General features: G+C 40.9%; 1 protein-coding gene across 1 annotated transcript in view; it reads right to left on the bottom strand.

Annotated features, from left to right (window-relative positions):
• VIPR2 (vasoactive intestinal peptide receptor 2) overlaps positions 1-26,895 on the bottom strand; it is a 96,846-nt gene that overhangs the window by 11,064 nt on the left and 58,887 nt on the right. The window contains exons 5-12 of the mRNA XM_077268553.1: positions 24,238-24,335; positions 16,623-16,749; positions 12,849-12,999; positions 9,846-9,906; positions 9,675-9,744; positions 4,982-5,073; positions 3,053-3,182; positions 2,935-2,976 (exon numbers count right to left, since the gene is read on the bottom strand). Coding sequence (XP_077124668.1) covers positions 2,935-2,976; positions 3,053-3,182; positions 4,982-5,073; positions 9,675-9,744; positions 9,846-9,906; positions 12,849-12,999; positions 16,623-16,749; positions 24,238-24,335 — 771 coding nt within the window. The remainder of the gene's footprint in view (positions 1-2,934; positions 2,977-3,052; positions 3,183-4,981; positions 5,074-9,674; positions 9,745-9,845; positions 9,907-12,848; positions 13,000-16,622; positions 16,750-24,237; positions 24,336-26,895) is intronic.

Genomic DNA, 26,895 nt, shown 5'->3' with positions numbered 1-26,895 from the left:
TTTATTTGTATTATTCTGTTTTTTGTCCAGCTTGTTCATAATGTGATTCTTGATTTTGCTGGAAGCTCTTAGGGGGCTGATATTCTCCCCCCATACCGTTAGTCGGTACGGGGGTTCTTGGATATTCAGCGTGGATATTTTAGTAGGGTTTTTCGCTGACCACATAAGTCCGCTTTCTATATTTCTGCTATTATTTAGTGGGCCTCTCTTTGCTGAATCTAGTTCATACTTACGTTTGTCCTTTCCTCTTACCTCACCGTTATTATTTGTTGGGGGCCTGTATCTACTTTGGGGTATCTTTCTCTGGAGGCAAGTGAGGTCTGTATTTTCTCTGAAAGGGTTAGTTAGATCTCCGGCTGGCGCGAGACGTCTAGAACCAACGTAGGCACGTTCCCCGGCTGCTATTATTTGTGGGCTAGGATCAGGTATGTGGTCAGCTCAGTTACCACCTCCCTAAGAGCTAGTTTTTATGTTTGCAGACTTTGCTGAAGACCCTGAGATCCTCTGCCATTAGGATCACAACACTCATTGCAGTACTTTGCTCTGCCCTCAACAAGGCAGATAAGTATACCTGCACAGGAGCGCAATGCAGAGGAGCCATGAAGCAAGCAGGAGGGCAGTATCACAAGAAGATGGGAGCTGCCAGACTGTGACCAGCGACACCCATTGGACTAAGACCAGCGACACCCATCGGACTGGACCGCCCTGCAGGTGAGTATAATAAAAGTTATTTTTCTTCTCTTGCAGGTCAGATTGGGGGTTTATCTACAGCATTACAGAATGCTGTATATCAGCCCTGAAAGGCGGTGGCCGTAACTCGCATCGGCCAAACCTGGTGACAGGTTCCCTTTAAGTTGTCATTTTAGGAATGGCGTCATTTTTTGGAGGGGGCAAATCATCCAGTCACAGTCACTGTTCACGAAAACTTTCTGTACCTTGAATCTGCTAAATGTCTGAATCCCAGGCAAGCTAGATGGTCTTTGTTTTTCATCAGGTTTAATTTTGTGGTCACATACCATCCTGGGATAAAGAAAGTCAAAGCGGATGCTTTGTCTCGAAGTTTCCCAGATGGTGTGGGAGTACTGATGATGCTGTTCCTATTGATGGCTGCCAAATGAGTTAACGGAGTTAAAAGTTTGTCATGTCTTCAACTTGGGAATCATACAGTATTGAATTGTATTGCATTATTATTGCTGATTCACTGCTGTGTAATCAGGTTCGCCTATTAGACATTTGTCCTGGCGTTCTCCCTGTCTTTCTCCCCAGCTCTAATATCAGTAACCCCGCCATACTTTCTTCTTCCCCAGATAATGTATGCCAGCCATGTTCCGAGCATGATATCTATACAACTCTGGTTCAGAATTATCTTTTTTACCTATTGCAGCTGTTACATTTACTGAGACTGTAAGGCCGGTTTCACACATCAGTGCCTCTGATATGTGTAGTGACAGTTTTCTCACGTACCGTAGACACTGACACATGTAGACCCATTCAATGAACTCTTCAGCGTGGGAAAATCATTTGAGTTCATGCCACCAGGGGGTGCAGCTTCGGTGACGTCACCGCTAGTCACCGAAGCTCTGCTCCCTGCATTTAATTTATTCCCCAGTCGTTTACAGCCGGGGGCAGTCACATTAGCAGTGCTCCTGGTTGTCAAATGTAAATGCCCCCAGATATGGATTACTGCATGGGACTTGACTGTACGGTGGACAGCTATGGGTATATTGCTGTTTTTTTATTTTGACTTTTTTCCAGGAGATCGAGGGCTTCGCTTTCAATGGCAGTAACAATAAAATGGTCAAACTGTGTGTTTTGTTTTATTTCATTAAAATTCTTTTTTTTAACTGTGTGTGTGTGTTTTATTACCCCTTTAACAACTGTGGGATTAGTAATGGATAGGTGTCTTATTCATGCCTCTCCATTACTAAGCTGGCTTAATGTCACCTTACAATAGGAAGGTGACATTAACCCCTCATTACCCCATATGCCAATGCTACAGGGCAGTGGGAAGAACCGGGCAAAGCTCCAGAATTGGGGCATCTAATAGATGCACCTTTTCTGGGCAGCTGTGGGCTGCTGTTTTTAGGCTGGGGGTGCCCATATCCATGGCCCCTTACCAGCCTGAGAATAGCAGCCCGCACCTTTGAGTTTTGCCGGGTTGGTTGTAAAATATAGGGGGACCCCACGTCGGGTTTTTCTTTCATTCATTCTCCCTGGCTCGCGCTGATCGCCAGCCGAGCAGGGGAGAAAACAGATGACAGCCGGCTTCAGCAGCACAAACAGGGGACAGCGCTTCCTGTAGCGTGGCTTCCCGGCGGCTGTCCATGTGGTCCTGATGTGGCACCCGGGTGGCACATGACTGCCGCACATGTGCCACACGGATGTACTACGTGAGCACACGGACACGGATATCTCCGGTACTGTTTTTTCCGGTACTGGAAATATCAGGACGTGTGAAACCGCCCTAATTGTGCATAATACCATGATTCAGCTTAGAAATAAACCTTCTTCTGGAATCTTCATACATGCTTCTGCAGTTGAGTCAAGTTATCTGATGAAATCTTTTCGTGTGAGTATTTCTCTATGACAGCCACAAAACGGTGTTTCAAGCACCCCACACAGTGCAACACAAAGACTAAAGAAAGCAAATGGAGTAACATTTTTAAATTAAATCTAATTGCAAAAATGATTTTTAATCCAAAATGCATGAATCTAAAAAAAATATGTCCATATACCCTTTTTCTGAAATACAACTATCCAATCAATAAACTATGGAGAAAATCTGTATTCTGTGCAATGTCTTTTTCATTGGTTTGGAGAATAGGTGTGAAGTTGGGAGTGCAAACTTTAGGTGTGGTAACTAGAGGGGATTGTTCCCTTCAGAAATGCATAATCATTTCTATACTTAACCATCATAACACAAATTGTACTTACTTCAGTATTCAAGAAACAATATAGAATTGCAACCACCAATCCCTAGAAAAAAAGAATTTCCAGATTAAATGATTAAGTAAAAGAATTTACAGAAACATTTTCTTTACTTTTGTATTACCTGAAATGATCCAATGCAAAGTTCAAACCATATCTGACAGTCATTAAAACTTGAAATGGGAAAAACAGCAAACACCATATAGTGAACTCCGAACAGAGGTATGAGCAGAAGAGTGGATTTTGTGAGTCTCCTGTAATAAAGCAGGAAGACGCTGTATGAAAACTCAACATATTCAGATTCATTTTTTTTTTTATATTGGTGTTTAAATAAATTATCCTTTATCATATTTAAACGGGTTATCTACCTCTGGGGTCTTTTTTTTAACGCATGTATTTGGGGCTAAAAATCATTTTTGCAATTCAGTTTAATTAAAAATTGTGCACAATTTTGCTTTCCCAGGCTCTTTGTTTCCCTGCTCATTCAACTTTGATATGGTCTGTGGTCATAAATCATTTGAAAGAAGCTAAAAAAAATACACAAAAGAGTTACAAACTCCTTTAGGACCGTTAGGATCAGCTCACTGACTCATCCTTAGAAAAACCCTTTCTGCAGCCATCAAGAGAAAGTGCAATGCATTGGCTATAAAAGACAAACAAATGGTGCAACATTTTTAATGAAACTCAATTATAAAAATGAATTTTAGATTAAAATACATGCATTTAAAGGGAATGTGACACATGGGTTTTGCTGCCACATCTGAGAACAGCATGGTGTAGGCAAGGAGACCCTGAATCTTAGAAGATCTTAGAATTCTTTAGATGTAGCATGTAGCTGAACTGAGAAAGCTGCCCCCATCCCGGGCTCTTTATTTATACAGTCTATTTACAGTGAGCTGCTTATCACAGGAGGAGTCGTGGTCGAGCTAGCAGCTGCGTGAGCTGTAGTCCGGGCAGTGATAATCTCCAGGTGATAATACCTTTATTGTAAGAAGACAACAGCACAATGCCTGACACATCTCTGAAATCTGTGCTTCAACCCCTATTCTCTGTAGTGTTCAGATTACATAGGAAGAGCCTGTTGATAGATTGCCTTTAAGTAAGAAAAAAAAAGTCCACAAATTTGGACAACCCTGATATATTAAAGTTTAGACAATCCTCACTTATTAGAAAGGTTTCTTGCTAATCATTAATTATTTTCAACTTTCTATGGCTATGAGCATTGATATAAGGACAGTTAGATATCTAGTTGCTGGTGGTCGCACCTAGAGATGAGTGAATATTTCAATATTCGTTTGTGATTATGATAGCCGAATTTGCAATTTTCGCCAAACATAGCCGAACGCCATTGAAGTCAATGGGATTAGAGATGAGCGATTATGTTAGGAAACGATCATCAAACATAAATTCGGCATAAATATTGCACAAATATGGCACATTCCAATTCGGCAATCATTTTTCCGAATATATTCGCTGATCTCTAGTTGTAACCATAGATACCTAAGGTCCTGCAATGCCTGCATATGAGGAAAGAGACACAGCGAATAGAGATGAGCGAATCTGTTCAGGTCCTACCTTATTTGGCAAGCTGTAGCGCTTACCGAATAAGCTGCAGAGGGAACCCGGATACATGGAGCGCGCCGGCTGATCAGGTGTACGGCGCCGCAACTGCATGTGTCGTGGCTGTGTCAGTGTCAAAGCACATGCATCTCTAATAGCGAATCAGAAAAACTATACTACATTTCTAACTGGAGGTATGTGCTAATATTATTATTATTATTACACCTAGTACATATTGTGATAGGATATTGGAGATGGGAATACCACTTTAAGCTTCTTCTGCACCAGACACCTTACTATTGGAAATTTAATTTACGCAATCAAGGAGTTACTACAGCTGCTGCGTAATCTGCTGAACCTAATTGTATTGTAGCCAGAATTATTGCCATCATCCTGTATCAGGAAATGCTTTATCAATCATGTCACAGTATTTTTGCATGACCCAACTGCACATGGACCATCGTGTGGCTGTGACCCTCGTGATAACACATACTTGAATTGTGACTGGTCGTTGCCGCCCACATCAGGAGACCGCAGCTTTTGCAGTAGAATACGGATAATATTAATAAAAAGACAGAAGTTTACCTGCAAAAAAAGGCACACGAGTTATTAAATGTAGCTTATTCTATTTTTAATAGGCCCCAGTATCTTGGCAATTTGTAAATGCAAGCGAGTAACACAGGACTGCAGAATCGGGGATTGCTTAGAAAAAAGAACAAATATATTGAAAGCACCAGCTCACCCAATTCTTTTTGTTGTTGCTGGAGAGCCCTGAACCATTGTTGGCTATTTGTAAAAACTGGAATAAGGCACATTATGTCCTTTTTGATCCAGAGATTTAAAGGGAATCAGTCAGAGGGTTTGACTCTCCGGACACGCAGGTCTGTGAGACTCAAGACAATCTAAACCTTTATGTAATTAGTTGCTCAAGTGCTGAAAACACAATGAAGCCGATTCATCAAGACTGGCATAGCACATGCTCATCCTATGAGTACAAGGCACATTCTTTAACGGGAATCTGTCACCCCCAGGGACATACATGACCTATTAATATGGTGAAATAAATGTTACACTAGTCCTTCCTGTATGCCTCATATTAATGGTCTTGTTGTTGAGAAATGTTCTATTATATCTTTATGTTAATAATTTCTTCCAGGCTCCGGGGCGTACGGTGTCTGGAAGAAATCCCTGCCTCATCTCCTCATTATAATACTACCCCCTCCCATTCGCGTCAGTTCTGGCCCCGGAATCCCGTGCCTTGCTCTACCTCAGAAATACATACCTCATCCTCCCTTCTATGGGTGCTGCACTCCGAGATCTTCTGCGCAGGTGACTTCCGCTCCAGTGGCCTCCAGTGTATGTGCCGATAAGGTGCTCTACCCACTTCCTCCCTGCATAGTCATCGCTATGCACACATGGTTCATAGCGATGACTGTGCAGGAAGGAAGTGGGAAGAGCACCTTATGGGCGCGCACACCGGAGGTCACAGTGACTTGCCGGTGCCTGCACAGAAGATTCCTGAGTGCACTGCCTATAGAAGGGAGGAAGAGGTACGTACTTTTGAGGGAGCGCAGGGCCAGGATTCTGAGGCCAGAACTGATGTACATGGGAGGGGGGTAGAACTGTAATAAGGACAGGAGGCAGGGATTTCTTCCAGGCACCGCACGACCCAGAGCTTGGAAGAAATCATTACCATAAAGACAGAATATAACATTTCTCAGCAACAAGACCATTAATATGAGGCATACAGGTAGGACTAGTGTAACATTTCTATTACCTGTATGCCCATATTAATAGGTCATGTACGTCCTGGGGTTGACAGATTCCCTTTAAGAGGACAAGCACATATGGCCATATTCCCCCCAGATCCTCCAGAGATCCACCCATTTCAGTGAGGCTGATTCAAACTGGCATGAAAACACCAACACCCAGACTTTTTGTGCAAATCCATCTAAGTGCATTTTAAATACTAGGTATCCAGACCCTACATAAACTGGTAAGTTTGTGAGAGGATGTTTTTATCAGTATTTTGCACCTGTGTTGCCCCCACCTTTATCACGATGGTCTGCTGCATCCTGCTATTGCATTTGGTATCTGATTTGGTGTTGGTAATGGCTCTTTCACATGCCAGTGTGAACAGTATGTGTGGTGACAGTTTCACACGTACCAGAGACAGTTACACACATGAGTGTGTTTCCACAGACCATGTGTCCGTAGGCAAAACATGCTGACATGTCCATTTTTTAACAGCTGCTCGGGCCTCAAAACATTCCGCACACATGCACACTGATGACACAGATAACATCTGCGCCTGGGAAGCAGCAGTACTGTTCACTCTGTTCCCCGATGCCAGGTGCTAAAGACCGCTCCCATCATTCTGCTATAAATCAATAAATACATTTAAAAAATGATGTGAGGTTCCCTGTATTTTTGATAACCAAACCAGCCAGGCAAAGCTGATAGCTGCGGGCTGCAGCCCTCAACTGTCATCCTTAGCAAGCTGGTTATCAAGAATAGAGGGGTTCCCATGACATGTCTTTTAATTATTTAAATAAATAATTTTAAAAAACAGTGTGCCTGCCCCACATTTTTCACAACCAGCCAAGCTAAAGCAGCTCCAAGGCTGTATCTTTTTCTGCTATGTTTTTTGGAACTCCACGCTGTGCAAAAATGTTACAGCTTTTCAAAGCCATTATGACACTATTCTGCTGTTAAAACTTTGATTAATCAGACCTAACATCTTATTCCTTATGCAAATTAGACTGAAGTGCTTTGAAGGATTGTAAACACTTCAGAGACTCTGTGTAACATCTGTGCTGGTTTCTGCTTCAGTTGCTGGCTGGGCAGAGCCTTTGCTGTGAGTCATGCTTTACTGCATCAATCCTGTAATATTCCTCACACTTGTGGCTCTGGCCAGTCCAAAAGATAAAGATAAATGACAGCGGGCACCGCCAGACATATAGAAATCAACCAATTACATAAATAGTGAAGCAGTTGAAGAAAAGAGAAAAAGAATAGACCATGCAATAAGCATCTCAAAAACATTACAACTTACAAGCCAAAAAGTTAATTAAAAACACTTAAAAGAGCCCATGGCTTACAATAGTGACCATACAGCTTGTAATAAAGTTGTGGCCACTAGTGATGGGTGAGTATACTCGTTGCTCGGGTTTTCCCGAGCATGCTCGGGTGGTCTCCAAGTATTTGTGAGTGCTTGGAGATTTTGTTTTTGTTGACGCAGCTGCAAGATTTGCGGCTGCCAGACAGGTTGAATACATGTGGGGATTCCCTAGCAACCAGGCAACCCCCACATGTATTCAGGCTGTCTAGCAGCTGCAAATCATGCAGCTGTGTCAACAAAAGCTAAATCTCCAAGCACTCACAAATACTCGGAGATCACCTGAGCATGCTCGGGAAAACCAGAGCAACGAGTATACTCGCTCATCACTAGTGGCCACCCTTATCCACTAGGTGACACAGGTAAATATGAATACACAGTATAATATTTGCCCCTATAGTTATAATGCAATGCAATCAAACAAAGAAAATACGACAATAAGTACAATCAAATACACATCAAAGTGCCAATATGCATAAAGGAATGAAAGAGAGAACACAAAATAAGTATCCATTGCTGTATAGCACAGAATAATTACAGATAAAATACAGCAATTAAAAAAATCCTAAGTGCAAAATATCCCCTATAGAAAAAGAAAGAACATGTGAGAGATATCACATAGCAAAGACAACCAATCATTGTACATTGGCATTGTAAGCCAATATAAAGCCTGTGCCAGTCATCAGGTAGGAAGAGGGACCAAACCCATGCGTTTCGCCACAAATATGTGACTTCCTCAGGGGTTAGAACCTAAGAAAGCAAAGGTGAACAAACCCCACAGTAACTTATGGCCTATGCAATATGCTCGTATGAAGTTAACACAAGGAAAAGATTTTGTAGAATATGAAGGATTGAGGAGAAATGTAGATTTTGGGGATTTCGTTTTTAATTTGTATTGATAAGGACCCAACTTCAATCAGTTGATGACACAAATTAATCAAAGCTATTGATTTGCTAGATATTTGGTGTAAATTGCTTGAAAATTTGCTAAATTTTGTTGTCCAAAAAGTTGCAACTTATAGCATTTCCAGACTAGTTTCAGCCATCTGAGCCAAGATGGGGGAGCTCAGGTGGAACAGGGACATCACAATATGCGGTGTACCTCCCGCCACAAATTTTGCCCTAGCCCCTGACTAAGGACTCATGTATTTAGGGCTGATAGGCAGTGGATTGTAGAAAATTTGCAGTGCATTTCAGTTCCAGCATTTTGGATAACATCTTAGGCCTCTTTCACACTTCAGTTGTTTGACGTCAGTCTAAAACCGTCATTTTCCTCAAAAAACGGATCCGTTTTTTTTTTAGACGGATCCGTTTTTTTCCCCATAGACTTGCATTAGCGACGGATTGTGACGGATGGTCGTCCGTTCCATCCGTCATGCGACGGATCCGTCAAAATTTAGCGGACGTAATCTAGACATTGACGTTCATCTAGACGTTTTTTGTCTCCGTTGAAATGGCGGATCGCGACGGATCCGTCGCGTCCGTCATTTCATAGAATGGCCCCCTATGGGCGACGGATCCGTCGCGATCCGTTTTTTGGCGGATCCGTCGCCCCAATCCGTTTTTTCAAGTTTTTTCAATTGCGCATGCTCCAAAAAGTATATACAACCCCCGAGTAACGGATCCGTCAAAAAAACGGATCCGTTACATCCGTTTTTTCAACAATTGTGACGGATCCGTCGATCCGTCACTTTGTCGGAAGTGACTGACGCCAAACGACTGAAGTGTGAAAGAGGCCTTAGGCAATCTATGTACAGCAAGTTTTGCTCTGTAGATTTTGCTAAGGATTTTCTGCATGGAAACGAAAACAACTCAATACAGATGAATAGAATTGATTTTTTCTCCCAGTCATTTCTATCTCTCGTGTAAATATTCCCTATATAGTTCTGTAGGACGATCATCTCTTCTGAATTATTTGGCTGACGATAAATAGGTCTGACCCTGAAAACTCCTTCAATATATATGTCTATATTAGAAATCTATAGCATATGAAAACAGAAGAAAAGAATAGATCAAGACAATCCACCCGGAAATGGAACCCACATACTGTAAATGGCAGGATACTCACAATAATGGAAAGAATAATTGGTGACCTTATAACCCACCAAGGAATGCTATGCTCATTAGTGTCCCAGCATCTGCAACAAGAAGAATGTCAAGAAAATTAAAAATCAGCACTTTTTAAATATATATGGTAAAACTAATCTTTCATAAAGTCATGAAGTTTTATGTTACATACCCGGTATCTTCCAAATAAATTCTAGTGAATATCCATGTAATAATACATACAGTAGGAATACCTAGTGATGAAGAGAATATGAGGTATTAACAGATTAAAGTTAAATGTCCCTATCAATACAAAGTAAAAAAAAATCTCTAAAATTTCTACTCAATCCTGTGTATTCATAGAAAAGTATTCCCTGTGCTGAATTCTCTCAATGCACATTTCCCTCTCCACAACCGCTATCTGAGTGTATGGGTGTCGTCAGAGCCTCCCTGCTCCTTACAGTCTCTCAGACACACTGGCTCATATTTATTAAAACCGTCCAATTCTTAGACAGTGGAAACATAGACCAGACAGTCTTAAGATGTGCCACATTGATCAAAGTGGTTAATGCTGTTTGATAAATGTATCTCATTTTAAGCCTGTCTAGACTAAATGTACACCAACTATTACTTCGCTTACTTTGTGTCAGAAATATGCGCCACAATTTTGGTACTTTTTTTGGTGTATAGTGTCGCACCTTAAAGGCAACCAGTTGTGTCGGTACGGACCCCGAACTTTACTGTTCGGGTTCGTCCATCTATAATCATAAATAAGGTCATGAAACACAGTTTTTCAGTGTATACTGTGTCCCAATAGTACAGTTTTATATTACCATTTTACACTAGAGAGATTTTTTGGACGATTATGCAGATTTCTTAATATTTTTTTCATCTTTTAATTGTATTATCTATTGGATTAGTCCAGTGAGTTAAAGTCAGTGATAGTTATTTCCCTTGTACCTAGATTACTCTTCAGCTGGGGATGCCAATATGGAGCAGAAGAGGAATCTCAGCGTGAAAAGGATAAGGATATGTAAAGCGCCATGGAATAAATGGCGCTATAACAATAAATAATAATAATAATAAGAAGAAGAAAATGGAGTAAACTGGTCAAAAGTTTAAACATTTTTATCTCTGGGCTGTATTCAAATTGTCTCTTCGGAGAGGAAGAAAACTAGAGCTCTAGTGCCACCTACAGGAAGTAGCAATCCTAGAGTCCTCCCTTTAACGAGCCTTGTCACATGACTTAGGATAAAAGCCAAAATCAGAATCTCAATTTGCAGACACTGTGTTTCAGGCCCCTCATCAATGCAAAGTATGAGATTTGGTTTGGCTGTGTGAGAGGCATCTGACTGGGATACAAGGGATATTGTTTCTCCTTGCAGGAGAGTGACATGTTAAGCATGCCGATATGAGGAGACTTTTAAGCTGCAATGCTCCTCTGGGAAACATTATCCTTTGGATCCCAGTCAGACGCCTCTCACCCAGCCAAACCAGATCTCACATTTTGCACTGATGAGGGGCAGTACTCCAAAACACAGTATTTGCAAATTGAGATTCTGGTTTTGACTTTATCCTAAGGCATGTGACAAGGCTCGTTAAAGGGTCGACATTGAGTGTCCTACTTCCTATAGGTGGCACTAGAGTTCTAGTCCTCTTCCTCTCTGAAGAGACAATTTGCATATTTCCAAAGGAGCTTTGCAACTTAAAACTCTCCTAATCTCGGCATGCTTAACATGTTACTATTCACAAGGAGAAACGTTATCCCATGGATCCCTTATCTCTGGGCTAAAAAGCTGAATTTCAGGGTTGGGTCTAAATTACATTATGGGGCTGATGTTTGAATTCTGGATCTGAATACATTTATGGGTCAGTTTTTGGGTCTTGCTGTAAAGGGTAGGGATAAGCTATGGAAGCCAGGGACTTAAGCTGGTAGTAGGCAAAATGCACTTGTCAGAAGAAGGTGTCATCGAAGCCTAGGCTGGATGGAAAGACAAGGGCTGCAATCATAGAGAGTGAGCCATCTGATGTAAATGTGTATTCGTATGGATGCTATGTATGAACAGTGATGTATAGTCATTTATAGTCTGTAGTGTTATAATTATTTTCTGCTGATCACCCGTGAACTGGTACCAACTCACTCCATACATGCAGTATGATATACACCTGTCCTTCATTGTGTTATTAGGTATTTCTATGTTCAGGTTATTTTTTTATTTTTTGACTTTGTGACACACGTTTAAAGGGGTCCTCTGCTTTGAAAAGCCCCTGCTTGTAGGTAAGATCCCTTGCTAGTTAACGAGTCAAAAGATCTCCCTTTATTGAGACCCCCACACATGAACTTATAATCTGTAAAACCTGGCAGCGATTGTTCAGTTTCCCTGCAGCGCTACCACAGGGGAAATGAGGCATTACACAATGAACATTCAACACTCAAGTTATTTATGTAAAATAGGACAAGGCAGGTCATCTCAGGGCGAGAATCTTTTTGTAATCTCCACTCTGCCTAAATTATGAGGTCTTGAACAAAGGAATCTCTCTATTAAAGCAGAAATCCATAACAGCATGTATCAAAATGTGATTTTTAAACTCCACGACCCCTTATAAGAGAGCAATGAGAAGCGTGATCAAACACGGCAAAATTCACCGCATCGTGTCTTCCTTGCTTTGCCCTACTTAGATTTCTGGGGTAGATTTTCTTTAATTATTTTTCAAGCAGTGTTTGTGACATATGCTTTAAAATATCTTACAGAATAATAAATGTAAATGTCTATCATAATATCCACTGTAACATTCTGAAAAAAAAACATGCACAAGATGAGCAACTTCTGCAAATATCTGTTGTCAGGCACTATATACAACTAATGATCAACACTTCTGGAAATTCTGAGGGTGTCATGTCAAGAAATGCTCCTGGTGATGATTGGCAGACACAGCACGGACGCAGCTCTCAGGACCCTCTTATGTTTCCTGTGCCCCATTAGATATGACAAGTCTGTATCTTTTACGCCATTTCTATCAACACCTCTCATTGGAGAAGCAGAAATGAAAATTTTCTATTTGCTGCTATAGAAATCTAATGCATGTTACTATATGTGAAAAGCTTGGTAGAAGAAAGAAGAAAGGAAAAAGAAACAACTTGGGAATATTTCAATGAATGGACAGAAAAATAAAAACAAAAAAAAGAAAAGCTTACCCCATCCAATGAGGAGATATATTATAAAATGTCTGTTCGGAGAGAATATCACCACTAGCAAAGTGTGGAGATAAAGTCCTTCTACCAATAGCCAGTAGAAATTTGCAGTTACACAGTAATGAACAAAGGCTAACATGATCTTACAGCCGGTCTGCAACAGAAGACAAAGATCAATAAGAACTTTGGAATTTAATTGATAACATGACCATCCTTTATAAAGTTACGACCACGAACAACCTCAGCTCTTAAATCTCTGCTGCCGTTTCCACCACTCAATGCCATGAGATTACATCACCTAGTTCAAAGCATACCATCCTCATAAGCTAGCTGTCAGCAGAATGCTTATTCAACCGGCGGCTACTTCTCCTTACGTCACCATAAGGCTATGTTCACAATAGTGTAAGCATGCTACACTCAGTACTTCATCAGTGGGTTACGTTTTTATACGTAATGGTATCCAGATCTTCCCCCTGACATGTCCAAACAATTTAATCAAGCAAACAGAGTCCAAAGGAATGTTTTAACTATGTTTATCATTTTTTCTGCTGTCAATAGAAAATAAATATATACCGGTGGATTGGGCGTTAAAAAAAGTCCAAAGTATATAATTTCAGCATATGGACACATCATGACTGAATACTCTTATCTGTTATAAAGACTAGAGATTAGCAATTTGATTCGTAATGAATCCAAGTTGTTACGAATTGACTCCTAAAATGTCAGCTTTTCCAGATTCTGAATATATTGTTATTCGATTTGCATGAATCCATCAAAGATTACAGCTAACCGGCTGCAACTTAGCTGTATTTCTTGAAGAATCACAAAGGGGTTTAAAAATAAAATATTGTCCTTGCCGGTCCTAGGCCAGAATCTCATCTTTCCTGCCACTATAGCACCCTCTCAGTCATCTGCTAACTTTCGGTCTCTGATCCAGGTTTTCCAGCACTGGCTAGACCTCAAGTGGTCATGTGGGATCAATGCAAAACACTGCACCCCAGAAGACCACTAGAGGCTTAAAGATCATACTGAACACCATTGCTAAGACCAATCCGAACCTAGCATATGCTGGGGCAAGGAGCTGTGGCAGCAGGACAAGTGAGGAGCCTAAAGGTAACGTCACACTCAGCGACGCTGCAGCGATATAGACAACGAGCCGCTCACTGCAGTGTCGCTGTTTAGGTCGCTGGGGAGCTGTCACACAGAAAGCTCTCTCCAGCGACCAACGATCAGGGGAACGACTTCGGCATCGTTGAAACTGTCTTCAACGATGCCGAAGTCCCCCTGCAGCACCCGGGTAACCAGGGTTAACATCGGGTTACTAAGTGCAGGGCCGCGCTTACTAACCCGATATTTACCCTGGTTACCATTGTAAAAGTAAAAAAAAAACAGTACATACTCACCTTCTGATGTCTGTCACATCCCCCGGCGTCCACAGGGTTACGCGCTGCTGCTCAGAGCTTCGTGCACTGAATGTGTCAGCGCCTGCAGTAACAGAGCACAGCGGTGGCGTCACCGCTGTGCTCTGCTTTACTGCCGGCGCTCACATATTCAGTGCAGGAAGTTCTCGGCAGCAGCGCGTAACCCTGTGGACGCCGGGGGACGTGACAGACATCAGAAGGTGAGTATGTAGTGTTTTTTTTTTTTACTTTTACAATGGTAACCAGGGTAAATATCGGGTTACTAAGCGCGGCCCTGCACTTAGTAACCCGATGTTTACCCTGGTTACAAGTGAACACATCGCTGGATCGGCGTCACACACGCCGATCCAGCGATGACAGCAGGTGATCAAGCGACGAAATAAAGTTCTGGACTTCTAGCTCTGACCAGCGATATCACAGCGGGATCCAGATCGCTGCTGCGTGTCAAACACAACGAGATCTCTATCCAGGACGCTGCAACATCACGGATCGTCGTCGTTCTCGCTGCAAAGTTGCTTAGTGTGAAGGTACCTTAAGACAGGTGGTGTCATGCCTCAGGATTCGATCCGGCAGTCTTGTGTTTATCTGCTGGTGCTGATTAGTCTTTATCTGTTCGTCCGCTCCTTTCTAACAGCAGGTGTTTTCCATCTACTATTTGGCCTATCCTATCAATCAGCAGGAGCTTCTATTTAAACCTCACTGCTTCCTCTGTTCCCTGCTGGTGACAGTTTATAACTACCCAGTTTGGTGATGATGGAGTAGTCCTTATTAGTGGCTGCTAATTGGTGCTAACTCTAGGAGTTATCTGTGTGGTTTTGTTTGTGTCTGTGTATTTCCTTATCCTCTCCCATTTGGTTGGCCATTCCTACTGTTTCCTTGTTCTCTACTTTGTTGTTTCATGAATGTATTTGTATGATTGCAGTTTCTTTTCATTCCCCAGTATGTCTGGTTTGTGCTATCCATTTCACATCGGTCCCATACCTGCCTGAGTAGGGAGGGAATAGTTTCAGTGTGCATTCAGAACTTACTGGATATTAAGGTATTCCCTATGGGGTTTGTGCACACGGATCACTGTATCACTTTAAACCGCAGCACAATAATGTCACTCCTCTCCTCCTTCTTCCCTCCAGTTGTACCAATAGGGCTCTATTGGCAAAAGATACTTACTCCCTACTCATCTCACAAATAGGTATGCTTCGGTTTCTAAGCGTTATAATATGTTCCCTTTGAAACATGACCATATCTTTACCTTGTACATATTGTTACATATTGTTGTATATACCTTGTTTTTTGTTCATTTTTTTCCTTCTGTTGAAGCATTTTGTTTATGTTTATTTTTTTATTGTTCTCACCATGTAGTAACTGAGGAAGGTCCACAGGACCGAAACGTTTTAGTGTTAATACTACACAATAAACCTTACAGCATCCATACTTAAGTTGAGTGCCGGGTTTTGTTACATTTACTATAAGGAGTGGGAGCCTACCCATGCACCTACGACAGCAGTGCTCACGTTTAGTTCACCGTTTAAAAACTATATAGTCTAACATACATGGCTTATTAAAATTTGACCTAAGACAATATGATTGAAGTTGAATTTAGAAAATATTTTTGCCTCCTAGGGCTGCCATTAAAGGGCTACTGACAAATGTTCAGGACACTATGAGCCCCATCCTCTATTTTAGGCCCCATTATGTAATTTTAGTAGAGACCTAGGGGTTCCATACACAATAGATAACTATTGGCCAACAGCTATCTCTTCTGATCCCCCATATAAATGAAAGCTTGGCTCAGCCAAGAGTCCATGTGTTCCCAATGGGAAGAACAAAGAAAGTTGCCGCCAGACTCATTTGGCAGCGTCTTATCTACTAACAGGCCAAAAAGATCAGGCGATTAAAATCAAACTGCCTATTTTTTAACTCCTCTGACATCAGTCACGAGGACCCCAGATACATTAAATGGTTGGGCCTATCTACTAAAATTGGGGGGTTTGGCTGATTTTTGTCTAAAATATGAGAGAGCCACTAGAGTAATACAGAATAATTTCCCAGCATTTCAATTATTCCACATAGCACACACCTAATGACCATGGATTGTATAATTTGTGGGAGCATACCAAATATTTGGTGGATCAGTAAAAGTCATTTGTGGTAAATTATTGGATATAAAGGTGACATTGCATGTCTATTACCTAAATGGTTGATACATTTGTGTAAAGCAATCATATATATGATTGATTTCCATCCATTTCTAACATCTGTAAATAAACCTTGGTGGCTTTGATTCAGTATATTTTAGTAGATCGATTGTTGGAAGCAACATACACAAATCATAAAAAGCAGAAGAAAATGTAATTACCAAAGAATCAGGACAAGTATAATAACCGGAATAGAGGAAATCATCTTTCATTAATACTGAGATAGCTTTCAAAATGAAAGAGAGGAACAAGTTCAGATGAATGTAGTTTCTTGTACAGTGAAGTTTTCTAGATTGAAAAGAAGAGAACAAAAATCAATATCACATAGCAGGACACCATCTTCTACTTGAACAGATATTCAAAATTTACGACATTTTCATAGGATATGCCATAAATGTTCGATAGACTGGGCCATTTTTGGTACTCAAAAGTGAATAATGAGATCTGTGCAAGTGCAGCCAACATTCCCATTTCTTGTTGCTTGAGATCTGGCCTAATTCTTGAGATGGATGCCAATTCTAGGGATGTGACCAATCTATCAGACATTAATGGCATATCCTGTAGATAAGCCATAAATGTGCAAGTTAAGAAAACCCCTTTAAAGAATAAATCCAACCAAAATGTAGTATTGGGCAAATATTAGTAATTCAAAAGTTAGAAATATTGACAATGTTTGGTAACTATGCCATTTTACCTGCAGAGATATTAACATTTTTTTCAAAAAGTGCAGCCATATCCGCTGTCATAATTGTATTATTGAAAACTTATCAACTCTAATTCCAGCAGAATTATTTTTATCTGCATTTTCTGTCTAGTGTTGTTGATGGAAAAAAACTGAACTCACACAGACAGCACTAGAACAAATGTTATTCTATAGAGCTAGATGACAGTTTTTTCATACGAACCGAATATCTACATGAAAAAAATATCACGGCATACATGAATTTCTTCTGTATTCCGTAATTTGTATGAGACTCGGCTATTCAAGTCTATGAGTGTGCAGAAAATTAACACATGCCATACGATCAACCATAAAGCATCCAATTTTTATGAATGCTTTGACATTATTAGCAAAGGAGACTATTTTTGGTCTGTTGATGTATAAAAAAGAATGTCGTATGAAAGACAATATGAAAAATCGTCAATTTTTTTCCGGTTAAATAGGAATATTTTTTATAGACTTGTATGAACTTAGACTAACAGTGTCAGTTTTACTATTAGTTTCCAATTTAGAAGACAATAAATGAGCTTATACATAAAGTAATTAGTTGGCTTACCTATCATCTATATATAAAAGAGACAGACAGCTTACAGTACAATACATCAAGTATTACCACTGTTAATGAAAACTACAAACAACAGAATATACAGGTTACATATATATATATATATATATATATATATATATATATATATATATATACACATATATAAAATTATGGCTATATCAAACTTGTACATTTTCAAAAATTGTTTTAGTACCTTTTATAGTTCTGAAATTTGTAAAACCAATTTTTCTAATGGAGCAATTTCCAAAACTTATGACTTATTATTTTTCCATCTATTGAGCAGTATGAGGACTTGCTTTGCTGTACTTTTTAATGGTATAATTTTGGGCTACACACTAAGTTTTTATTGCTCGGTTTTCTTTTAATTTTGTTTGGGTGACTGAAAAATAGTAATTTTGGGGTTTCAGTTTCATTTTTTACTTTATAGCTTAAATGTTTCAAAATGTTGATATATTGGACTTAAGGATGCTTCCATAATGAACATGCTTATTTTTTCCATTTCTTTGTTATTGGATGGGGAAAGAGGGGCTTTGAATTTTAATGTTTTTGTGATGCTAGTCACTACTCATGGACTGGCTTGTGAGGCAGAGAAGTCAGACATTGCTGGGTCAGTACCAAGAGAGCACATACTGTAGTAAACTAAGAGGAAAGATGAAGGCGTAAGTCAGGTCACAGTCCAGGGTCAGAATACCAGATAAATAGCACATCTAATCAAAAAACAAATGGGTAGTCAGAACATGCTCCAATGGTCCGGGAGCAGTAGATCAGCACAGGAATCAGGCAAACACACACCAAAGAGCAGCAGCTTTGACTGGTACTGATCTGGGACAGACAGCAGGGCAATTATGAAGAACTGGGAGCAACAGGAGAAATCTTTGCACCTCCCAGTCACAGATAGGTCAACTGAGCTATCAATGAAAGCACCGACAGCTCAGCACGCCCCAGCACTAGAATGTTTTATTTTTTAATTATTTGTTTTTTCAAGTCTCTATAGAGGACTTGAACCTGTGATCATATGATGGCTTGTACTATTTTATAATGTTATACTTCAATATTGCAGTATATAGTAAAAATCACAGTCCCACAGGCTTTACAAGACCAACATGGTCTTGTCGATGGGGGGCTTCAGCAGGCCCACTGCTACCATTGTAAGGCACAATCGCACTAATAGGGGGCTTTGACCAAATGAACTTAAATGTTAGAGATTGACTGCGAAATTTAAGTGGCTACACATCAGGGTGGGAGACCAGCCCCAATCGCTGGTGTCAGAGGCAGGTGCCAACTGTGTAAAAGAACCAGCATTTGACCTGTGTGGAGCCAGGTCAGCTTTTGAATGGTCCGAACTTAGATTAGATAGTCTAACGTTGCACCAAACTTATTATCCAATAAGAACCAATGTAATAAATTTGGCACATGTTAAAGGGAACCTGTCAGATTCATGTTGCCCAAACCACGGGCAGCATGAATCAGAGACCGGCTGAACAAATATCTGGTGTTTCAGAAAAAAGGTTACAGGTTCACACAGCTTAGGCAAAGTTTACACTGTCTAAAATTAAAACGCTTAATACTATGAGCACTTGGCATCTTTTAGACAACGGCACAGCTGCCGAGTTTTCCCAAGCAAAGCTACTTCAGGAAAATATCAGTGGTAGCTATTTTCAAGAGGCTTCATCACCAGTTTTGCCATTTTTCCTGTGGCTGCTTGACCACTGGCATCTTTTGCTCTGTACTGTGAAGTACTGAGACTGGTTTACGAGCAACCCAGAGAATGAGCATTATTATTGCTTATTTTAAGAGCACCATTGATTCCATGGTGCTGTACATGAGAAAGGGTTACATACAAATATAAATTACAGTGAAGAATGGCAGACTGGTACAGAGAGGAGAGGGCCCTGCCCTTGTGGGCTTACAGTCTACTGAATTATAGGGAAGGAGACAGTGGGTTGGGGATGGCAACTCTGGTGGTGGTGAGGTGGCAGGGGTTATTGCAGACTATAATTAATGTGACATGAGGGTCAGTGATGGCTGTAAGCTTTCTTGAAGAGATGGGTTTTCAAGTTCTGTCTGAAAGTTCTGAAACTGGCAGATAATTGGATATGTTGGGGCACAGAATTCCAGAGTATGGGGGATGCTCGGAAGAAGTCTTGGAGGTGATTGGGTGAGAAACTTATAAGTGTGGAGAAGAGCTGCAGGCCTTGATAGGACCAGAGATTACATGTTGGAAGATAAGACGAGATTAGTTTGGAGATATACGGAGGAGACACATTATGGATGGTTTTGTAGGTCAATGTTAATATTTTGACCTAGATATGTTGGGGAAATGGGAGACAATGAAGGAATTTTGCTTTACGAACCCTGGAAAGGTAAAAAGAAGTGACATAAGAAGGACCATATACACAGCAATATAATAATAATAATAATAATCTTTATTTATATAGCGCCAACATATTCCGCAGCGCTTTACAGTTTAACAGTTTCAAACACAACAGTCATAAGTAACAACGTTAACAATACAATAATTAAAGCGAAATAAGACAACCCTGCTCGTGAGAGTTTACAATCTACAATGAGGTGGGGAGATACAAAGCACAGGTGTGTATTTACAATGATGTGTTTACAATGATGGTCCAGCCATCTTCAGGGGGTGGGGGATAGATGGGGATAGTGAATGGGCTACACACACACACAAATATAAAATGAGTTTGATTAGTGAAAGTGGTAGGCCGCACTGAGCAAATATGTTTTGAGGGAGCGCCTAAAACTATGTAAATTGTGGATGGTCCTAATATCTTGGGGCAGAGCACTCCAGAGGATTGGCACAGCACGGGAGAAGTCTTGGAGTCGGGAGTGGGAGGTACGGATTAGTGCAGAGGTTAGTCGGAAGTCATTCGCAGAGCGCAGAGGTCGGTTAGGCCGATAGACAGAAATGAGGGAGATGTAAGGGGGTGCCGCACTGTGGAGAGCTTTGTGCGTGAGAACAAGTACTTTGAATTGTATCCTGTAATGAATGGGCAGCCAGTGTAACGACTGGCGAAGAGCGGACACGTCCGAGTAACCATTAGCCAGATGGACAACCCTGGCTGCTGCTTTAAGGATGGACTGGAGAGGGGAAAGTCGCGTGAGGGGGAGGCTAATTAATAGAGCATTGCAGTAGTCCAGGCAGGAGTGGATCAGGGCGACAGTGAGGGTTTTTGTTGTTTCCATGGTGAGAAAAGGGCGGATTCTAGAGATGTTCTTTAGGTGTAAGCGGCACGAGCGGGCAAGAGATTGTATATGGGAGGTGAAGGAGAGATTGGAGTCAAACATAACACCCAGACAGCGCGCCTGCTGCCGGGGTGTTATTATGGTGCCACCCACGAAGAGGGAAATGTTAGATTTAGAGAGGTTAGTAGATGGCGGGAGCAGAAGAAGTTCAGTTTTGGAGAGGTTGAGTTTCAGATAGAGAGTGGAGATGATGTCGGAGACTGCGGACAGTCAGTGGCGTTCTGTAGTACAGCGGAGGTAAGGTCAGGGGATGACATGTATAGTTGTGTGTCATCAGCATAAAGATGATACTGAAAGCCAAATCTGCTGATCTGTCCAATTGGGGCTGTGTAGAGGAAGAAGAGAAGAGGGCCAAGGACTGAGCACTGAGGCACCCCGACAGTGAGAGGAAGAGGAGATGAAGTGGACCCAGAGAACAGAACACTGAAGGAGCGGTCAGAAAGATAGGATGCGAACCAGGAGAGAGCAGTGTCCTTAATGCCTAGTGACTGGAGCCTAGAGAGTAGGAGAGGGTGGTCAACCGTGTCAAAAGCTGCAGAAAGGTCGAGAAGAATGAGCAGAGAGTGGTCACCGTTACGTTTTGCTGTCAGAAGGTCATTGGTCACTTTGATGAGTGCAGTTTCAGTCGAATGTAGGGGCGAAAACCGGACTGTGAAGGGTCTAGGAGGGAGTGAGTGGAGAGGTAACGGGTAAGGCGGGAGTAGACCAGGCGCTCCAAGAGTTTAGAGATTAAGGGGAGATTGGAGACCGGTCTGTAGTTGTTTGTGCAGGATGGGTCGAGAGCGGGTTTCTTTAGTAATGGAGTAATGATAGAGTGTTCGTGTTGACATTGCTGTGTATTATGTTCTCTTTATCGGTCACTTTTACAGAGCTTTTCCAAGTGGATTCCGGGTGTGGAATGTGCCTGAAAAATATGACTTGTACACATAGCCTTACTAAAACTATGGAAAATGCAATGACCCACAGGATTTTTTGCAATAAATTATACCGGTTTTCTATATTTTATGAACATAAATTAATAATTTGGATAACACAGTGAAAAGCTCGTCTGAGCTCAGCCGCTCCTAATACTGTTGTACAGATGGTGATGTAAAATATTTAATTGTTAACTTGCCTCTCAGCATGTCTGTCCCTTTTCAACCTTGAAGGACATAAAAGATAATTCAAAACACACTAATATTTTCCACACAAGAATAGTTATTGCATAACAGCTACCAGACTGGCCATAATAGAACATACAAGAAAGTAGACTGATCCAGGGTTTCTGCTTTTCTACATAATTTATCAAAATTATTGTTTTGGTTAAAATAGAATAATTTACGATCATCTATTAAGATCCATTCTTGGGCTGCCGTTACACATGCAATTTTTGTGGAAGTTTTTTTTGAGACAAACACAATGGTGGATTCAAAAGAGAAGAGTATTAGGGCGTGATTCATTATTGCATTTGAGACTATTTTGGTCTAGTTTTCTTTGAACTTGCACCTATTTTCAAGTCTATTTTCTATTTATTCATCTGTTTTTTCCTCTTCATCAATGTAGCTGTAGTTTTTCTAATCCACGTGTTATTTAATAGATTTAGAAAATCCATTTTTGTAATCCACATGTTAGCATCTAATTCATTATTTAAGACATTTTAACCCCTTCACGACATACGGCGTACCTATACGTCATATGTCGTGTCTTCACCTTTGATTTCATCAGCGGAAATGTGCCGATAACAGCCAAAGGTGGAATCTCGATCCACCCACGGCTGTTAACATGTTATATGCTGCTGTTAATCTCTGACAGCAGCATTTAACATGATCGCGCCAGAAGTGCATTACTACCTCTGCTAATCGGCCACCCTTCACATAATCGTAGGATGCCGACAAACTGGCAAGACAACCCGGGGTCTGCAGAAGACCCACCATGGGTTACTTGTTTGTTTTTTTGTTTTTTAAATATGCAGTGTAAAAAAAAAACTACTCTAAAGCTTTTTGTTGGATTGTAGCCTTAGACAATGAGTTTTGACATCAGTATTTGTTAACCAAAACCAGGAGTGGGTGATACAGAAGTGGTGATCTGTTTCTATTATACTTTTCCTCTGATTGCTCCAGTTATGGTCTTGGCTTGCAAATACTGATCATGTGAACGTGGTCTCAGTATTGTCATTTTCTGAGATTCATAATGTTTTTATTTCTCCATCAGTGGAATTACAGGTGCTTCTCACAAAATAAAATATCATCAAAAAGTAAATTTATTTCAGTTCCTCAATACAAAAAGTGAAACTCATATATTATATAGAGTCATTACAAACAGAGTGATGTATTTCACGTGTTTATTTCTGTTAATGTTGATGATTATGGCTTACAGCCAATGAAAACCCAAAAGTCATTATCTCAGTAAATTAGAATACTTTATAACACCAGCTTGAAAAATGATTTTAAAACTCGAAATGTTGGCCTACTGAACAGTATGTTCAGTAAATGCACTGAATACTTGGGTCGGGGCTCCTTTTCCATAAATTACTGCATCAATGCGGCGTGGCATGGAGGCGATCAGCCTGTGGTACTGCTGAGGGGTTATGGAAGCCCAGGTTGCTTTGATAGCAGCCTTCAGCTGGTCTGCATTGTTGGGTCTGGTGTCTCTCATCTTCCTCTTGACAATATCCCATAGATCTTGATTCTAGCTTTAAAGGTTCAATAGTGTGATCGAGACACCGGAAATTAGGTTGGATTTTATTTAAGCCCATTACCATAAGTCCTTTAATTTTACCCCCATATATATCATGAAAGTGAGAGGCTGCTGTGTAAATGTTTTTCCCCTTATCCAGATATTGTCTGGCTAGATTAATGTTAGAAATGTGCTGTTGAGTCCTCCTGTGTAATTCCTGAGAGGTTTGGCCCACATAGGCACAACTGAAGTAGGGTATCCACCATGATCACAGAAGCGCAAGGTAAGGGACGATGATTGCATAACAATGCTTGGACTGGTCGGTAGCTCTCCTGACCTGAGAGTGACAGTATGTATTCTATGCAGTTGTCACGCTCGGGTCAGGAGAGCCGCTAGTTAGTCCGAGCATTGCAATTCTATCGTCTTCTGTGCGATATGGCCATCTGATGGCGCCCTATATATGTGAATTACTTTTTCTCCAGCATATTTGTGTAACCATTTAAAACACCAAGCATGCAATCCAGCATTTCCCTTCTATGTCTTGCAACCCATGAGTTTGGATACTTACCGAAATAAACAAAGAATTGCACTTCCAATGGTGAGAGCTATCAGAGAGGCACTGTGCCCAAGTGTGTAGATTGCCTTTACAATTACGTAGAACGAAAGCTGTAAATACAATAACAAAAGAGTTAGTAAAGGCAAGGAAACTAACCATTGGGGCAACATTTGGATGGTACAGGACATTTTGGAGAAAAATGTAGTTTCGTAATAGGAACGCCATGATCAATAACTATAGAAAATACTATGTTTATTTGTTGCTAAACATTTTTCAGGCCCAATTCTTTTTTTCATTTTTTGCTGTACCCTGACATTACATAAAATTGTTTTTCAGCCTAAATAGGACCTTTTTTCTAAGTAAAAGTAAATAATAGACTCTATTGCTCCAGTTTGTGAGAATAGATTTACACACAGTGCTGAAAAAATCCAGTGACTAGATATGGACAAAAAAGCAGACACATTTTGGTGCATTTATAGTTGGTGTTTTTATCCTAAGGCAGCATCCTTTGGCATTTTCTTTTCATGCATTTTCCCTTTGGCATTTCTATAGGAAATAAACACAAGAGCAATGCAAAGCTGGCATAGAAAACATGAAATTCATGGCATTTTTTTCCAAACTGCAAAAACTGTGTGATTCAGATCAGAATTTTTTGAGTGCATGAAAATTACAGTTATTTTTTAACAGATCACTAATATTTTTGTTAATTAACATTTTTAGCTATATTATTATATTTTATATGAGCTGCTTTTGAATAACATTGATCTATTAGTAGATCAAATACTAGATAGACATCTTGGAGCTCTCTCCTCTATAATGCTGACTGGTGTTCACCATTACATTATTAAATAGATCTCTTTATCTGATGGGGCTGGTGTATTTACTTTGAAAATCTGTGACAGGATGGATGTACACTCACTGGTCACTTTATTAGGTACACCTGTCCAACTTCTTGTTAACACTTAATTTCTAATCAGCCAATCACATGGCGGCAACTCAGTGCATTTAGGCATGTAGACATGGTCAAGACAATCTCCTGCAGTTCAAACCGAGCATCAGTATGGGGAAGAAAGGTGATTTGAGTGCCTTTGAACGTGGCATGGTTGTTGGTGCCAGAAGGGCTGGTCTGAGTATTTCAGAAACTGCTGATCTACTGGGATTTTCACGCACAACCATCTCTAGGGTTTACAGAGAATGGTGCGAAAAAGAAAAAAAATCCAGTGAGCGGCAGTTCTGTGGGCGGAAATGCCTTGTTGATGCCAGAGGTCAGAGGAGAATGGGCAGACTGGTTCGAGCTGATAGAAAGGCAACAGTGACTCAAATCGCCACCCGTTACAACCAAGGTAGGCTTAAGAGCATCTCTGAACGCACAGTGCGTCGAACCTTGAGGCAGATGGGCTACAGCAGCAGAAGACCACACCGGGTACCACTCCTTTCAGCTAAGAACAGGAAACTGAGGCTACAATTTGTACAAGCTCATCGAAATTGGACAGTAGAAGATTGGAAAAACGTTGCTTGGTCTGATGAGTCTCGATTTCTGCTGCGACATTCGGATGGTAGGGTCAGAATTTGGTGTAAACAACATGAAAGCATGGATCCATCCTGCCTTGTATGGAGCATCTTTGGGATGTGCAGCCGACAAATCTGCGGCAACTGTGTGATGCCATCATGTCAATATGGACCAAAATCTCTGAGGAATGCTTCCAGCACCTTGTTGAATCTATGCCACGAAGAATTGAGGCAGTTCTGAAGGCAAAAGGGGTCCAACCTGTTACTAGCATGGTGTACCTAATAAAGTGGCCGGTGAGTGTATAATCCTTATATTAAATTGATCATATTAGGAGTCCAGCTATAGAATAATATAGCTCATCATGAGTCCAAGTGCAATCATTCTCTGCTCAATCAGCCTGACTGTGTGAAGGTGGAGAAGACAGCTACAGCACATCTCTGAAGTTTTAAATGTATGAACATTTAGCATATTGTATGTGTTATTCTCCTGGAGGCGGCAGTTCCTGTTAGTCAGGGGTGACAAGGTTAACTGTAGGGCCGGCCCATAGTTGGGGAGAAGGAAAAGGGACCTGTGAGCTAGTTGCTGGGAGTTAGTGAGTAATTAGTGAGCAGGACACAAGGAAAGACATCATCAGTGGAAGGTTATCATCACTGGGCGTGTGTGTGGCAGCCAAGACAAGGAAAGGGCAAGTCTCAGGAAGAATATTACAGTAGCGGCAGTTCCTCATAGCATGCAAGTCTGGGGCACTTAAGAACTGGAAAAGCTAAAGGAAGCAGTGGTGTGTTAACAGACCTGGAGACCAGCCATGAAGGAAGGCAGGATCAACCAGTCTGGGACACGTCAGTAAGGTGATAATAACTAGTGAGAGCTCCTTTACAGTGTTTCACAAGAATGCAGTGGTTACAGCAAAACACATTTTCCCGTGTGGCCCGGTACCAGAAAGATGGAGTTACCCAATTTGTCCTGTTGTTCATCTGAAACGTTCACCACAAGTATTGTGCCGCTGTCCAGAACCAGTAAGAATGTGCCTCTGTATTGTGCAGATGGAAGCAGCAAGCTTGTTTCCTGCTACCCTCTGTACATAAGTTTTATTGTCAGTAAAAAGGACTTTATTTTTACAAACTTGTCTGGTTTCCTCATCCTGGGTTTAAAGGGGTCTG

This window comes from Ranitomeya variabilis, chromosome 6 (assembly GCF_051348905.1).
Source record: "Ranitomeya variabilis isolate aRanVar5 chromosome 6, aRanVar5.hap1, whole genome shotgun sequence".
Lineage (NCBI taxonomy): Eukaryota > Metazoa > Chordata > Amphibia > Anura > Dendrobatidae > Ranitomeya > Ranitomeya variabilis.
This window is presented reverse-complemented; position numbering and strand designations above follow the sequence as displayed.